The 17190-nt window shown below is 62.2% G+C and overlaps 1 protein-coding gene across 4 annotated transcripts in view; it reads left to right on the forward strand.

The window, feature by feature from the left end:
* Window positions 1-7034: 7034 nt before the first annotated feature.
* The window catches only part of PPP2R5C (protein phosphatase 2 regulatory subunit B'gamma), a 79498-nt gene continuing 69342 nt past the window's right edge, over window positions 7035-17190 (forward strand). For all 4 annotated transcript variants that reach the window (XM_056113658.1, XM_056113660.1, XM_056113659.1 and 1 more), the window contains exons 1-2: window positions 7035-7165; window positions 7303-7362. In XM_056113658.1, the coding sequence (XP_055969633.1) occupies window positions 7139-7165; window positions 7303-7362 (87 nt within the window). In that variant the 5' untranslated portion in view covers window positions 7035-7138. The remainder of the gene's footprint in view (window positions 7166-7302; window positions 7363-17190) is intronic.

Raw genomic sequence — 17190 nt, forward strand, 5'->3', positions numbered from 1 at the left:
TTCAAAGAAATAGATCAAACACTCCTGAAATTCATATACAAAGAAATTCAGGTGAAAAGTGGAAGAAAAATATGAGGAAAAAAACAAGAAAGTGTTTCTATATTTGTTCAATTTCTATGAAAAGTGATGCAAAGAACAGTAGACGTAACAAAAAAAATGCAGAAAGTGCAACAACAAACACATTTTTAAAAATTAGAAAAAAATCTGTAAAAATAATCAGCAAAGTTAGGGCTGTGATCAGAAAAAAGAAAATAAAAACAGAGACAGAGTAAGAGAAGAATCAACATGCAGAGCAGTGAGTGAATATTGTTTTCAAGGGTAAAGACTGAAATTTCTCTTGTTAAGATCAGGGATAAGACTGGAGAGAGAGAACAGGGTTTGGGCACTTACCTTCAGGCATCTGACTCGGGTTTGACCCCTGGCGCTGAAAACGGCTTCCTGAGCACTGAGCCAGCCGGTGTAAGCCATGAGCACTGCCAGGTGTGGTTTAAAACCAAAACCAAAAGACTAGGGCAAGGCTGATGTTATCCAGTTCTGCTTAACTGTATTTGAAGACCAAGTCAGAGCATTAAACAAGAAAAAGGGGGGAAGGAGGTGGCGGGAGGGGACGGGGAGCATCCAAATTGGAAAGAAAGAAGCAAAATTATCTGTTTGCAGGAAACATGGTCTTGTATCCTGCCCGCATATATGCCAGACAGGGAACACCTGTAAAGGTGATTAGAGGCTGCCCCCAAAGCCTCCATCCCTCTCAGAGAGCCTGGCAAGCTACCGAGAGTATCCTGCCCACACAGCAGAGCCTGGCAAGCTACCCGTGGCATACTCAATATGCCAAAAACAGTAACAATGATGGTCCTCATTCCCCTAACCCTGAAAGAGCCCCCAATATGCCATCGGGCTACACTAGCACATAACAAGGATGAATGGAGATATTACTGGTGCCCGCTCGAGAAAATCAATGAACAACAGGATGACAGTGACAGTGACAGTGACAGTGGTGGTCTTATATAGTTAAACCCAAAAATTCCATTAAAAAACTGTTAGGACTAATCACTGGATACAAACTACAAAAATCAGCACACAGTTATCAGTTGTGCCTCTATAAACCAACAACAAATAATCAAGAAGTGAAATGAAGAAAACAATTCCGTTTATAATCACATCAAAGGAATAAAATTCTTGTTTTAAAAGTCAAGTTCTTAACATGATCAAACAAATAGCCCCGGCAACTTATAGATAACGAACTGAGAGAAATTAAGCATAAATCAATCAAAATACATTCCACATGCATGGGTTAATAGCATTAAATGGTCAAAACTACCTTTGCAAAAATTTTTTTCCCTTTTATAAATTTATTTATTGAATCACTGTGAGAGCAGTTACAAAGCTTCAGGTTTAAGTCTCGGTCATACAATGAAACACCCGTGCCTTCACCAGGACCCATTCTCCACCCCCAACAACCACAGTATATCCCCCATCCCACACCCTCCCCCTACCTGTGGGGCAGATGATTTCCGCATTACTCTCTCTCCACTTTGATTACGTTCAATATTTTGACACCAGACCCACCATTATGATTTGGGATTTTACCCCAACATTCAGATCTGCTGAAAAAGGCAACCATAGACAATTTGTTTTCTATTGCTGACTATGAATAACATATGGTGTCGTGTGGCTGCAGTAGTGGCCGTGTGATTTTGGAATTCCGAAATTTTAACAATTAAATCTGGAGGGATTTCTGCCAAAACCTGCTGGGTTCCAAGATTTGTTCCTGAGTCTCTTCGATCATGGCCGTTAAGCAGCTTGATCAGGAGCCAGAGAGGCCGTTCGTGGACAGCGACCCAGGGTCTCCTTGGAGCGGGGAAGAAAGGGCCGGCTCCACCCCCATCCCGTGAGGCCCCCAAGTGTCTCTGAGTGTCTCGTCACTGCGGGCGGGCCCAAACCTGACTGTCTAATGGCCTCTGGAGGATGGCGGCCACTGAGCTGCCAAGAGGGAGCAGGCGAAGGGACAGCACCCTTTCCTCCCCGGGGTGGCCCAGCGCTGGTAATCTACTGCGGGAACCAGATGCATTTCTGCCCAAAGTCGCTGGGTTCTGAGATTCAAAGCAATCAAAGCAGCAAGGTGCCCCTAGTGGCAGGCAAAGCACGGACCAGAGCAGAATTCAGAAGCCAGATCTGTGGCCACCCCCCTCACAGGGTGCCCTCGGCAGGGAACAGCAGGCATTAAGTGCCAGGCCTTCCTCTTGCCCGGGGTACTTCCTGGGTCTCAGAGACATCTTCTGGACCCTTGTCAAATGATTTTGAACAAGGTGCAAAGATCTTCATGGGGAAAAGACCATCTCTTACCAGCCTACTTGGATTCCCACGCACGAAAGAATGAAGTTGGATCTAACCTTACAATATTCAAAAGTTAACGCAGAGTGAATCAAAAATCTAAGTGCTAACAATATAAAAGTCTTAGTTGGAATCATAGAGAAAGATAAAGAAAAAAGGGGAGAATCATAGGGGGTTGGGGAGGTGACTCAGTGGCAGAATTAATATATGAATTTAATTCCCAACGAGAGAGAGAGAGAGAGATAAAGGAAGGAAGGAAGGAAGGAAGGAAGGAAGGAGGGAGGGAGGGAGGGAGGGAGGGAGGGAGGAAGGGAGAAAAAAGAAAGAGAGAGAGAAAGAAAAGAAAGAGGGGGAAGGGAGAGGGAAGGCAGGCAGGCTTTATGACATTGGATGTGTCAGTGATCATTATAATATTTACAAATTCTGGGCATCAGATATAAACAAGAGTGTTTTTTGAAGGGCCTATGGGGGGCGGGGGTGGGTGTTTTCCTTGCACAAGACCAACCCGGGGAGGATCCCGACATGCCATATAGGCCCCTGAGTACCCCCAGGAGTAATTCCAGAGCACAAAGTCAGGTGTAGCCTCTAAGCATCTTCGGATATGACCCCCCTCCCCACCCCCAAAAAGGGGGGCTAAGAAATGAGAAAAACAAATCATTGCAAATCATCTAGAACAGCAACCCACTCCTAGGACTCAACAACGTAACAAACAAGCCAATTTCAAAAGGGGCAAAGGACTTCAGTAGGTGTGTCTCTGAAGGAAGCACAAATAGCCAGTGGCAGCCGCAGAGAGGATCCGCCACCAACCATCTGCGGACAGCAGCGCCCGGGGTTTGCAAGCGGCTTCCAGGAGGAAGGGGGCCTTGCCGTGCCACCAGGAGGAAGGGGGCCTTGCCGTGCCACAGGCTGCACAACCCCAAACCCTGCAAAGCACCGCAGGGCCCCCCCTCCAAGGGCCCCGCCTGCACAGGGACAACGTGGGGGCGGTGAAGGGGTGTGCACAGTGAACTTGGGGCCATGGGCGTGTCCCTCACACTAGCAACACCGGTGGATGCTGGAAGTGTCTTGCGGAGCTCGAGGTGAGTTTAGGCAAAGTCGTCTTCCCTCTAGGTTCTAACCTGTTGGCGGGTGGCGGGCGGGCCGTGTGTCCCAGGGCTGGCCCGGAGCAGAGCCCAGAGCTGAGCTCAGCCCTGCGCTGGAGGGCCAAAGGAGCACGCGTGCCACGTGTGTGCATGCGTGTGTGCATGTGTGCATGTGCATTTGTGTGTATGCATCTGTATGTGCATGTGTGCGTGCGTGTGTGCGCATGTGTGTGCACGTGTGCTGCGTACATTTGCGAGTGCACGGTGCGTCTGCATGCATGTGTATGTATGTGTGTGCGTGTGTGCGCACATGTGTGCGTTGTGCGTGTGTGCATGAGTTTTTATACGTGTGCTTGAGTGTGTGCGTGCGCCTGTGTGTTTGTGCATGCGTGTGTGCATGTGTGTACGCGTGTGTGCATGTGTGCACGTGTGCTGCGTGCGTTTGCAAGTGCACAGTGCGCATGCATGCATGTGTATGTATGTGTGTGCAGGTGTGTGTGTGAGCCTTTATGTTTGTGCACGAGTGTGTGTATGCGCATGTGTGTGCGCGTGCTGCATGCGTTCGGGTGTGCGCATGCATGCACGTGTATATATGTGAATGTGTGTGCGTGTGCATGTGTGGTTCGCTCAGCAAACTAGAGGCTTCCCCCTGGGTGGAGAATCCCTCCTTTGCTCGTTTTTGGTTTGAGGCCACATGTGGCAGTGCCCGGGACTCCTGTGGGTCTGTGCCATGGCTACGGGCAGTGGTGCAGGTCCAGCGCTCTCCGCTAGATTTCCTGTTCCATGGGGCTGTGGGTGCAGTCTCGGACTTTCAGCCTCCAGAACGATTTGTTAGAGAGAGAGAGTGTGAGAGAGCGAGCGAAAGAGAGAACGTGTGAAAGAGAGAGCGACAGAGAGAGAAAGAGGGCTCAGCGGGTCTGGGCCCACCCCACGGAAGAAGGTTCCATGCCGGCTTTGCACAGAGCAACCCCTACCACAGAGCCCAGAGTAGCCCCGCAACACTGCCGGGCGTGGCCCCAAAGCAAAACACAAAACAAGGAACAAACAGACATAAATCACTTGTTTAATTAAGGTTGAGCACATTTGGCTGAGTGATGTTGGTGTCCCTGCGGCCACTTTGGGGAAGAAGCGTCCCCATACTGCCTCCCTCGCCATGCCCATCTCCTCCTACCTCCTGCCTGGCCCCTCTGCCCTCTCTTGCCTGCCCCCCACCTGGGTTCTGCCTCAGAGCAAGGCTGGGGTGGGCTGTCCCTGGGGTCCCCCGCTGTGGAGTGGATCATTGGACAGGAAGTAGATTTAAACAATTTCTAAACTTTCGGGGATTGAGCTACAATAATCAGTGGAATGACCTCCTTCCAGACCCTTCCTTGACTTCCCTCCTCCGTGCTCCCAGGAGCAGGCAGCGGGTGCCGAGGCCTGCTGGGGTCACCCCAGCTTGGGGGGCAGGGCCTCAGGGCTGGGCACAAGGCCCCCCCCATCCTCTACATGAGCCTTGAGCCGGTGACTCTGGGAGCAGGGAAGCTCCTCCGTGCCTGCGTCTGTGCAACAGCTCAGCTCATGTCCTCACTTCCAGGGACTCCCCACACCATCACCCCAGCCCTGAAGCAAGTGTGTGACTCGGCACAGCCAGGCCCAGAAAGAAGTGTGTGGTAACACTCCAGGCAGGGGTTCTGGGGGCATTCCTGTCCAGATTGGGGGGGGGAGGCGGGGAGTGGGTAGTGAGGGCCTGGACGCGCGGGGCTGGTAGCAGGGGCACCAGCAGGGCCCATTGGGTCTGAGTGGGACCTCTGCCCCCTCTGCGCCCCCCCTGGGGTGGGCCTCTGGCAGCCACAGCACAGCCCAGAGCCGGGTCGCCGACAGCACTGGGTCACACTCCTCTGGCTACTGCATCTTCAGGGTGGCAGGGTGGTGGCCGCTTCTGGGCCCTGTCCTTCCCCTCAGAGTGGCGCGGGCAGGCCTGTGACTCTCCGCATGCCAGCACACAGCAGACACCGTCCCAGCACAAACCTCTGGGGCCACCAGCGCCCAGCCTGCCTCCACTCTCCGCCTCCTGCTGTCACCATGGAGATGCCACACAGGCACACACCTGGATCCTCACCAGATCGGCGCTCGCCCTGCCTCCACCCTCCCTCCCTCCCTCCCCATAGTCTCCCGCAGACATCTTGTTAAGTGCAGCTAGAGCAGCAACGCCCACCCACCTCTATCCTCGGGAGTCCTGGGGGGATGAGCAAAGCACAGTCCAGCCCCTGGCAGGCTGCCAGAGGCTGGAGCCCGGCCGTCGCTCCACTGGCCAGGGCTCTGAGCCTCCCGGGCCACAGCGTGTCCTTCTGCCTTCGGGTGCTCTGACTCCCCCTTAGGATGTGGCCCTCCTGGGGACAAGGGGCTTCGTGCCCCTGGAATCCCTCGGGGCCTGATTGGAGCCTGGAGCACATCAGACAAGCCTGGGGTGAGGGGGTAGGGGCGTCCAGAGCGTGTGCTGGGCTGAGACCCCAGCTCCTGAGGGCTTGGCCACGCTCATCTCAGAGCCTCAGGGCTGTCCTTCCCGACGAGGCTGGATTTGAAATCAAACGTTATTAAAGTTTCATTTAATAACCCGTGCTCCACCTATCCCATTTCTCTTGGAGGAACTATGAACCCACTTAGCAGACTACTGGAGACTGTTTCTTCTGCAGCGGGAGCTGAGGCCCCAGTGGGAGCTGCAGGCGTTCAGGGAGCACGTGCACGCGGTGGCAAGTCCTCCCACGACACCCCTCGCCGCGGGCCTCTGCCCCCCGGCCTCGGTCCTCGCCTTGCCCTCGCAGAGCGGGGCAGAATAACGGACCGAGGCAGAGCCCAGGCGGCCCCTGAAGCTCCCACGCTCGTCCGCAGCTGCCACCCGGCTGGCCGCCTTCCCTCGGAAAGCTCGTGTCCCCGGGCCCGTGAGCGGCGGAGACAGCGCGACGGCCGCTCCCCGCGCCGAGCAACCACGACCCACGGGGGACCGGGCGGGGGCGTGGCCTCGGCGGTGGGCGGGCGTGGCCTCGGGGGGCGGGGCGGGGCGCTGCCGTGGGCGGGGCCTCGGAGGGGCGGGGCTCGCGGGGGCGGGGCAAACCGCTGGTCGCGCGGCTCGGCTGCGGGGGCGGCTCCGGGGCCGGGGGCGGCGGCCGGGCCGCGCCCCGCCCCGCCCCGCCGGCGCGTGGAAGTCGCGGCCGTCGCGTTGGCGTGTGCCCCCCTGCCCCACGCTGCTGCCCCGCCTGAACACGGCGCTCGGAGCCGGCGCTTCCGGCCGCCGCCGCCGCCGCCTCCCGCCCGGAGGAAGCCGCGAGCCGGAGCGCGGCGCGGGCGGGGCGGCGATGCGGAAGAGCGTTAGGGCACGTGAGGGCGCCTCGGCCAATGGCGGCGCGCCGCGGCCGGCGCGGGGCGGGGCGGGGGCGGGGCTGGCGGCCGGGGGGGCGGCGGGGCGGGGCGGGGCGGGGCGGCGGGCTGGGGGAGGGGCGGGCCGGGGCGGGCCGGGGGAGGGGCGGAGAGACGCCGCCGCCGCCGCCGCCGGTGCCGCCGCCGCCGCCGCCGCCGCCGCCGCGGCTGCCGCAGCCTCTGGGAGCCTGGAACGGGGGACGCGCGAGCGAGCGGGCGACTCGGGCCCCGGGCGGCGGCGGCGGCGGCGGCGGCTGCGGGGGCGCGACGGCCGGGGCGAGGGCGCTGCGGCCGCGGGGGGCAGGCGGCGGGGGCGGCGGCCCGCACCAGCCATGCCGAATAAAAACAAGAAGGAGAAAGTGAGTGCGGGCCGGGCGGGGGTCGGGGCGTCGCCCCCCAGGCTCCAGCCCCGCCGGCGCCGCGGCCCGCGGCCGGGGGGCGCCGCGCCCCGGCCCCGCGCCCGAGCCTAACCCCACCCGCGCTGCTTGGTCCCCAGGAACCGCCGAAAGTGAAGAGCGGCCGCGCCGGGAAGGACGGAGTGGACATCGAGCCCGAGGTGACTTTCCGCCGGCCCCCCGCCCCCCGCCCCGGGCCCCGGGCGCCGGGGCCGGGGTCTCCCCTCGGAGCGCGCCCCCCGCCCCCGCCCGCCCGCGGGTCGTTAGTGGGCGGCCGTGGGAGCGAGTGCCCGGGCCGGACCGGGACCCCCAGCCCCGGCCTTTGTCCGCGGCGCCGCCCGCCCGGGGTCGGGTGCCGGGTGGGCGCCCCGCCACCCCCCAGCCGCTCCCCTCTCCCCGCTGCTGCGTTGGCGGCCGGCGCGTGAGCGTGAGCGGGGCTGCGCGGGCTCGGCGGGCGTCGCTCCTGGCAGCGCTGGGGGAGCAGATGGGCAGCCTGTGCCTCCCCCCAGCCCGGACTGTGCTCGGCAGCAACGTCACCCCTTGACTCCAGGCTCCGAGCGAGCCGGGGACAGCTGGGGACAGCTGGGGGGACGGAGTGCGTGCCGGGCGTCCTGCTTGGGCATCGGGGACCCCTGCCCTCGCCCCCCTGGCCGGGCTGCTCTTCACTGGCCCCAGCTCCGTGGCTGGCCGAGATGCCCCCGGGATCGTTGGTCACCGAGGAATTGCTGACTTCCTGTCGGCAGGGCCGGCTCCTGTCTCCGAGGACGTTAATCGGCCCGTTGGAGCCTGCTGGTGAGCTGGCACGGTGGCCAGCCCAGAGCAGCTGCCTCTGCCCCCCACGCAGTCTCTGCCCTACCTGGTGCCACCGCAGCCTCCTCTTCACTTGGCTCCTTCCAGCAGATCTGCCACCCCCTGCAGGCTCAGGACCAGCACCCGGGACCCCTCGCCAGCAGCCGGCAGGCAGCCGGCAGGGTGACGGGAGCCCTGGCAGGGGTCAGGTTGGGCCGAGGGGAGCCTGGTGGGGGCTGGGGGGATGGGACCCCTGGCAGGAATTGGAGGGGATGGGAACCCTGGCAGGGGTCGGGTCGGGGAATGGGAACCCTGGAGGGGTCAGGAGGATGGGAGCCCTGGAGGGGTTGGGGTGACAGGAGCCCTGGCAGGGGTTGAATTGGGGGGCAGTAGCCCTGAGGGGTCAGGGGGATGGCAGGCCCTGAAGGGCTGAGTTGGGGGGCAGCGAGCCCTCCATCTCACTGGCCCCTCGCATGAGGGGCACCCCGCCAGGGAAGGTGTGCCACGCCGTTGCGAGCCAGTCTGCGGCAAAGGTGCTTCTGTGTGTTGTGTTGGGGCTCGTAGGTCTTCTCTGAGAACTGCTCCCACCCGCCGTCACCTTTCTCTGCTCACAAATACCTAGGCCGACCCTGAAACACTCAGCAGGCCCCGACTGAGCCCAGGCGATGACCCCTCGGGGCCTCTCCTCTGTCCAGAGCCGCCGGCCCGGAGCTTGTGGTGACCTGAGAAAGCCCTGATACCCTGGCACCCATGGGTGGTGGCTGCCCCACTCCCCTCTGACCTCATGCTTAGGATGAGCTTGCTGTCCCCTTGCACACCCTGTCACCCGCAGTCTCTTGGGACAGTCCGGCATTGGGGCCCGCTGAGATGTGCAGCGCGGTGGCCGTCAGGCAAAGCTGGACCCAGGGACACCTCCTTCCCATGGGAGAAGGAGCCCTGTGCCCAGGATGGACAGAGGCCAGGACAGGCACGGCCACCGCTTTCTGTTGAGGGTAGGAGACCTCCGAGTGACCTAAGGGGCAGGAAGCCGCAATCTCGACACTGGGCAGTGGTCAGCGGGCCGCAGTGCTGGTTCCGTCCACGCGGCACCTCCCTCCGGGCCTGGCGCTCAGCTGTTTAGCGGCTTGAGGAGTTTTAGATTTGGCCGCTTCTGTGGGAGCAAGCAGGGGCAGACTCCTGGAAAGAATTATTTTTGATTTGTTCTCTTGGGCCAGACCTGGTGATGCTCGGGGCTTACCCTTGGCTCTGTGCTCATGGATCACTCTGGCAGACCAGGGGACCATCTGGTGGGAACCAGGTCGGCTACACGCAAGGCAGAGCCCTCCCCGCTGAGCTGTCTCCTAGCCTCTGAAACGGGTTTCTCCTGCATGCCAGACAGCCGTGCGCCAGCCACCATCAGAGCGACCGCGGAGCCTCTCCAGCCGCCCCAGCTCTTGAAGGAAACGCCTTGCTGCGTTTTTCTCTTTTTTTCCTCTCTCGGCTCGGGTATTTCAACACGACTTGCTGGTTCACGTGTCCTGGAGATGAAAGCATGTGCCCAGAATCTCTCAGCACGCTTGTAGAGAGTCAGGCCGCAGACTGGCATGCTGGTAACTTGAAGTTGAGGGATTCTGTGAAGTGTGACAGGGGTGTGTGTGGGGGGGGGGGTCTGGGCGAGCTGCTCCCAGGTCAGCGTTCAGACTGGGGGCAGCACGACCAGGCACACGCTAGGGAGGACCAGAAGCTGCAGAGCACCCAGAGACTCCTCTGGTCGGTGTTGCAGGCCCGGACCGTAAAATGGCTTTTGTTGCTTTAAGTTCATCTGTTAGTGCCCCAAGTTCAGTTTGGGGGGCCCAAAGCGGTAGCTTGTCGGGAAGTGGCATGTATGGCGCAGGCAGGCCTGGCCGCTGATCTCGGCCGTGCTGGCAAGTCTGCCCCGAGGAGACAGTCATGGCTCGTGTCCCTGCCGCTCCGTTTCTCAGAGATGAAGCTGGGCTCTCTGAGGTCCCACGGGCCGTAGGAACGAAAACCAGAGTTGAAGGGCTGGCGCCCAGTGGGGGCGCGGGAGATGGTCTGCCTTGCCTGGCCCCCCCCACCCCCCCGAGAGTGCATCTGCCACATCCCATAGCGTCCCCCAAAGAACGCCAGAAATAACCCCTGAGCATTGCCAGTTGTGGCCCCAAAATTAAAGTTGACGTTTAAGAAGCACGTGTAGGTTGGTCTAGGGATGACAGTAGCTATTACGGTTAGCAGAACTTCTGCACTTTTATCACCAGCTGGCGTCCGTTTCTTCATGTTTATTACCCATCATTAGCATCCGTTTCTTCATTGTTGTGGGGTCACGGGGGGGGGGGCAGGGACGGGGGTGGGGGGTGCTCAGGGATTTGTAGTGTTGGGGATCCATCTTAGAGTCTCACATATGCCAGGTGTGTGTTTTGCCAGTGAGCCCATCCCTGTCCCCCACAAAGGGACGGATTTTGGTGACAGTATTTATTGAAACTGTCGGCTGTGTGGCCGCCGTGAGGCACTTTCATCCTGAGTCCATTGGGGCAGGGCAGGCCTTTTGTGTGTGTCTTTGGGGTGCATGCCCCAGGCGTGGAGGTCTCTTGGGGGGCAGGACCCCCTGTCTGCTGGCTCCCAACCCTGGGGCCTAAGTACAGCTCCATCCTTTTCCTCACCGCCCTTACTATGTGACATTCGGGACCCCGAAACAGCCTTGGAAACTGTTTGAAGGTGCGAGGTGGCCTCTGGCCATGGCATCTCAGCTCAACAGCCCACTGTGGTGGCCGCCCCCTGTAGCCCCAGGGCTGTCTTTGCCGAGCTCCCGGGGGTCGGGAGACAGATGGAGGCTCTGCGGGGGCCCTGCAGCACATCTGAGCAGGGCCTTGCTCTCTTGCCCACTGCGCCGGGAGGAAGGTTCTCAAGCTGGGCTGCAGGCAGGAGGTCTCGGGGCACTGGGAGTCCCGACCTGGGCTGCAGGCAGGAGGTCTTGGGGCACTGGGAGTCCCGACCTGGGCTGCAGGCAGGAGGCCTCGGGATGCTGGGGGTCTCAACCTGGGCTGCAGGCAAGAGGTCTCGGGGCATTGGGGGTCCTGACCTGGGCTGCAGGCTGGGGGTCTCGACCTGGGTTGCAGGCAGGAGGCCTCGGGCGCTGGGGGTCTCCCTCTCCCCGGGCCTGTCTGTTCTGCGCCATTCTGGGGGCCCCCTGCCCTGTGCATCTCCACCTGTCTCCCCAGCTTCCAACTGTGACAAGCAGAAATGCCCTGTTGTGCCCTGGCGGACACGCGCCCACACAGGGAACGGGTCTGGCCTGAGCTCGCTGTCAGCACAGTCCCACCCAGCGCGTTCCCACGTGCGCCCACATGCCCCGCCGTCGGGAGCAGGCCCCCCTCACGTCGGAGCCCTTTCTGGGCAGGCGGCTGAGAGCCTGCACCGCAGGGGTTAAAGCAGGAAGTCTGCCTATCCGGGTCATGCAAGAGAAGCAGCGCTCCCCTCACACGTTGCCATGAAGGGCGGCTGTTTCTTTTCGAAACAACTGTCTGCGGAAGGCGGCTGGGGGAAGGCGTCGCACTCCGGCTCTGCGAGGCCCCTTGATGCCTTGCAGCTGGCTTCTGTGCTCGGCGTGTCCGGAAGGCACAGCCCCTTGGTCTCAAGGCGGCTGGCGCTCCTGTAGTCTTGTGTCCAGGGCCCGGGCACCGGCCTTGGCATTACCGCCTGTGGCCCCCAGGCCAGCCAGTGAACAAGTTCAACCTGAGGGTCTGAGGAAGCCCACCTGCGCTCCCCCAGGGGCACCCTGAATCCCCGCATCCTCTGGGCTGCCTCTCGGTCCTTCCTCCCTCGGCCCCTGGCGTGTTTTGGTTCGGGATCTGGGTAGCGATGATCCGCTTTCCCTGGGGATTGTCCCTTTGCTGCCTGGATGGCCTCTGTGTACCTGTGCTCCGGCTCAGAGCGGAGTGGCCTGTGCCACTCAGGGTCCCCGGCTTGGGACAGGTGGCTGTGTCGGCTGCGAGCTGGGCTGTACTGGAGGGACAGTCTGCAGAGGCCGCCTGCTGGCTGCCCGCCCAGCCATCACGGGAACCCGAGTGCCAGGCGGTTAGTGGCACTGGTTTCGGATCCTAAGCGTGGGACTGCAGGGTAGGCCGGGTCCTGTGGTCCTGTGGTGCTGTTCCCGCAGTGTTGAGGGTCCGGGTCGGCTGGGCTTTGTCCTGCCACCAGAGGTCAGCAGTGAAAAGTGTAGGCACAGAAGCTCGGCTCTTAATGAGTGCATGTGAAAAATCGAATTTCCTTGTCTGATCTTTTGAAAAATCTTTGCTCTGGCCCCTGTCATCCTGTCTCTGCACTGTGCCCCCCCACTCCCCCCCCCCGCTCTGTCCTCCCACCCAGATTCCCGAGGCGTGTGGTGCTGCTGTCGCATGTCTATTTGGAGAGGATTTCTCAGAATACAGGGGAGGCTTCTCACATGCTGTGGGAGTTCTGTATAGAGCTTGTGTCCGGACCTCTAGAGGGAAGCACTGAAGGGCGGCTCCTGGTGCCGGCCTGCTTGCTGGGACACGTCCACCTGGGGCTTTCTGGCTACTCGCCACACCCGGCAGTGCCCATGGTTGGGGCTGCCCGGGCCTTGTGCGGTGACAGCCAGGCCCCCGCCCTGTGATGACAGATCGTGATAACTGGGGGGGGCACGCATCCCCCGCCACCGCTGGGAGACGCAGGTCCAACATGGGGTGCCCTGGCCAGGCCGGTTGGGGGCTCCCGCTTGCTCAGGGGCCCTTGCCCTGTTGTGTTTCCAGACGGGAAACAGCACCCCAGTCCAGTGGTCACAGGGAGAAGGACTCACCCGCCCCTGAGCAGCTGCTGTGTCCTCTGCCTCGTGTCCACCGGGGGGCCAGCTGCTGGGCTCCGGAACAGCTCCAGCGTGCACGTGACACCTTCTTCCTGGCACGACGGTCGCCTGCTCCTAGGGCCGGCAGTAGCCAGTGCCAAGGCGCCTTTGTGGGCGTGCGGGCCCTCGGCCCCATGCTCTCATGTCCAGGCGCTGGTCAGCCGTGTGCCGCCGCTCCATCCCGCCAGTGCCCCGAGGCTCTGGAGAATCTGCCACCACACAGAGCCTGTCCCCTGTCCCCGGCGGTGCTATCCAGGGTCACACAGTGCTGTGGACGTCATGCCACTTGCTGAGCTCTTGGTCCTCCTGCACAAGGTGGCGAGCAGAGGGGAAGGAACAGGGAACTCCACTGGCCGCAGAGGGACAAGGGGCCCTTTCTCAGGGCAGCATCTCCCCATGGGCCCACACAGCCCCTCCTCAGGGCCCGAGTCCCGGCCCTGGTCATTGTTGGACTGAGGGGGGTCAGGATGCACAAATACCTGTCCTTGTGTCCCCTGGTGGGCTGCAGGTGTGCCCAGCTTTTTGGGGCGCCGAGCTGCTTGTCAAGGTGGGGTGGGTTCCTGGGTCAGTATGGGTATCCCGGGTCAGCATGATGGGGGACTGGAGGACAGTGGGGAGCCCCTCGGTGTCCTGTGTGCCCCCTGCCTCGGGTGTTTCCTCCCTGCTGCCCCCTTTCCCCAGCCTGGGTGCCCCACACGCAGTGGCCCTCCAGGAGTGTGGTGGCAGGTGGGTGCCAGCCCTGAGCCCCCCTCAGAGGCCACTGGTCGGCTCCAGTGTTGAGGAAGGCCCTGTCGGGAGCGCCTGGGGCAGGGGGACTCCCCCACATGGGGCCAGAGCTGGGCACCTTCCCTCGCACCCGCTGCCTCAGGGCTCGGCCCCAGACACGGCCCATCCCCCACCGCTGGGGGCCACCCTCAGGGCTGCCTCTGAAGCCGACCAGGGGCTCTGGGGGCATTGACCCGCCTGGGTTTGTGGGTTCCAGGTGGAGGCTGCCTCTGCCTGGCCATACCCGCCCCACCCCACCATCTGCTTCCTACCTCCTGACCCCCTGCCTCCTGGTGGTCAGTGTCCTCAGATGCATCGAGGTCTGGGCTTTCTGGCCAGGGTCCCTGTCTCATCTCGTCCCCCTGGTCAGCCTGTGGGGAGGCGCATGCGTGGCCCCACATGCTTGTCTCTAAGACAGGTGCTTGCTCCCCAGGATTGGTGTGTCAGGGGTCCCAGGCCCCCCACCCCCACACACAACTCGGTGTGACAGCCACCAGAGGCCATGTTGACTCGTTGGTCAGCATGGGTGTCCTGGGTCGGCATAGGTGTTCCCCAGGTCAGTGCGGTGTCCCAGGCCACTGTGGGTGACTGGGTGCCCCAGGCCACTGTAGGTGTCCCTGGGTCAGTGCGGGTGTTCCCGGGTCAGTGTGGGTGTCTCCATCATCGTGAGTGTCCCAGGGCACTGGGGGTGTCCTGGGTCAGCATGGGTGTCCCCAGGTCAGTGCAGGAGTTCCTGGGTCAGTGTGGGTATCCCAGGTCAGTGTGGGTGTCCCCGGGTCAGTACGGGTGTCTTCGGGTCAGTGCGGGTGTCCCCCAGTCGGCGTGGGTGTCCCCGGTCAGTGTGGTTGTCCCCGGTCAGCGCAGGTGTTGGTCTGACTCTGCAGATGTGTATGGCCCGGGCAGTGGTGCACAGACGGGGTGAGAGGCCCAAGAGGAAGGACCTGGGGTGGCCGGGCTGCGTCCTGAGCCTCTTCTCAGCTGAGGGGGCAACTTCCTGCTCCTCCCCCAGAGGCGCGACCCAGGGCCCTGTCATGTCGGGGAGGAAGGAAAGGGGCCTTGTGCCAGACGCCTCTTGTCTGGGCAAGGGAAGGTGGGCACAGCTGGGGGGATGGCGTGGCGGGGGGGTGGGGGGAGGCCAGGAGGGTGACAGTCACCCCAACGCCCTCGTGCGCCTGGAAGCTGCAGCTGCAGCTGCCTCTGTTGGGTGTGCGGCTCCAGAACCTCGGGGACAGGCGCGGGGAGAGGCGACATGCCTGGTCCCTCGCCTTGGGAGGCCACTCGGCGTTGGTTTGGGGGCCACACTGGCGTTGCTCAGGGCTGTTCCTGGGGGCCATTGGTGCTGGGAGCAAGCCTGGCCCGGTCCTGTTTCACGAGCAAGCCCCCGGCTCACCTGTCCCTCGTCATGTCCAGCCCCAGCGCTGGGCCTGTGCGCGCACTCAGGCCACAGGGTGGCGCTCCAGGCTGTCTCTGGCCGACCGCCCTCCCCACTGTGCCCCAGCAGTCCTAGGTCTGGCCCATTGGTGGAAAGTCACGTCCTCCGTCCTCCGTCCTCCGGAGAGCTGCACAGCCCCTGACCTGTATGGGGCCCCTGAATTGCAGCAGAGGACGAGCAGGAACTGTGGTGCAATACCCTCTGACCATGAGTGACCCTGTATCTTCCCCAGGTGGGTGACACGTCGCTCTAGTTCCAGAACATTCTCCCCCCAGAGCAGCTCTTCCTGTGCCTCCTTTCCTGCCACACTGCCTCCACTGCACCTTTCCTGTCAATGGGACCATCCAGGCTGTCACCTGGTGGCCCTGTCACTGTGTGGCCCTCGTTGGGTCATTGCTACCTGCCATCCCAGGGCTGGCGGGACCTCTGGGGTTGCCCTGTCCCTGTCTCTGGTGTTCGGGTGCTTGTTCGCTGTTTGTGGGGTGTTGCTGGGAGTGGGTGGAGGGTCCATGTGGGACCCTCTCTCCTCTCCTCTGTGGTTCTTTGCCCGTCCCCAGCTGTGTGCAGGGGTCTTGTGTCTGCCCACCTCCTCGAGGCTTCCCTTTCCCTTTCCGTGCAGGGTGTGTGTCAGGTGGACAGCGGGCTGCTCCTGTCGGATGGTTCAGTGCTGGGGACCAGGCAGGGCCGGGGGCGTTCAGAGTCAGGTCCCTGCAGATGTGAGGCCTGCGCCCCGCCCGCTGAGCCATCTCCCGGCCCTGGTGTCAAGTCCGCAGCCGTTACACCGCGCCTTCTCCGCAGCCATGCGGAGTCTTGGTCACTGACTGGCCGCGTGCATGTTGCCTGGAGCAGGACGTTCCCACCCGCGCCCGCTGGGCCTTCCTGCCGCGTCCCGTCGGTACCCGATGCACAGCTCCACGTGGGTCCTCCTGATCTGTGACTCTCCCCCTTCCTCCCTCCTCTGTCCCTCCCTTTCTCTCTCCCTCCTCTCTCTCCCTTCCTCTCCCTCCTCCTATCTCTCCCTCTCTCTCTCTCCCTCCTTTTTCTCCCTTCCTTCCTCTCTCTCCCTCCCTCTCTCCCTCTCTCTTTCCCTCACCCTCTTTTTCTCTCCCCACCTTCCCCTTTCCTCTCTGGTGTCCTGATGCAGATGTTTCCGGTTTTCATGAAACCCTGTTGGTGGTTCTTACTGTGAGAAACTGCTCAGACCCCAGGGCATGATGCTTCGCCGCCTCCTCAGTCTGTGGAGTGGGTGCAGCCTGGTGGGACCGCGGGCGGGCTGCACAGAGCCCCGCGGGAGTGAGCCGCACGCTGCCCGCATTCTGGTGCCTCCTGCCCGGCGCGCACCGCCGGCGCCCATGTCTGTCCTGCCTCCGCTGTCTCCGTCAGTCTGTGCCGTGGGCTTCCCTGTGCTCAGGAGGCCTGTGAAGTCGCGGTCTTACAGAGGACGGTGGTCTCCCGGCTGTCTGCCCGGAGGCAGGGCTGTGAAGAAGCCAGTACTGGGCGTGGGGCTGGGCGGAACCCGTCACAGCCAGGGCACCGAGCTGTGCAGGTGTCCCCGTGAAGGGAGGAGGCGGGAGGGGCAGCGCTTCCTGCGGGCAGCCGTGCCCGGCCGTGTCCCCTGCTGGCAGTGGCACCCCTGTGCGTACCCTCTCCGCCCCCGAGTCCTGCACCCCAGGCAGGTGACCAGTGGCTTCTGGATCGGCAACAGCACTTGGTTTCCTGCTGCCCCCACGAGCCCGGGGCCACACGCCTGGGGCTGACGGCGCGGGTGGCCTCTCCTGTCAGGGTGCCCGCCAGACCCAGAGAGACTCATGGCCAGCCTGCCCCTGCCTGAACGCTGCCCGCACCCCTGTTTCCACCTCTGCCCGGCCCCTGCCCCGGGCCTCCTGCCCCTTGTGGCTTGGCCACACCTGGCAGGTGTGCTTACCTGCCCCCAGGGTCCGTTCCAGGGCCTGGACCCCCTTGGCTTGCATCCCCTGGGCAGGACGGTTGCCGGGGGAGGAGGGGACATCCCGGGGGCTCCCACACCTGCCAGGTCAGTGCTCCGAAGTGAGAAGGCAGGAGACCACGGGCATTTCCCCGCTGCCATGCCAGCTCCCGGGTGGGGGTGCCCGCGGGAGCCCCTCCCTGTGACCCCAGTGCTCCTAT

This window comes from Sorex fumeus, unplaced genomic scaffold (assembly GCF_029834395.1).
Source record: "Sorex fumeus unplaced genomic scaffold, SorFum_2.1 ptg000022l, whole genome shotgun sequence".
Taxonomy (NCBI): Eukaryota; Metazoa; Chordata; class Mammalia; order Eulipotyphla; family Soricidae; genus Sorex; species Sorex fumeus.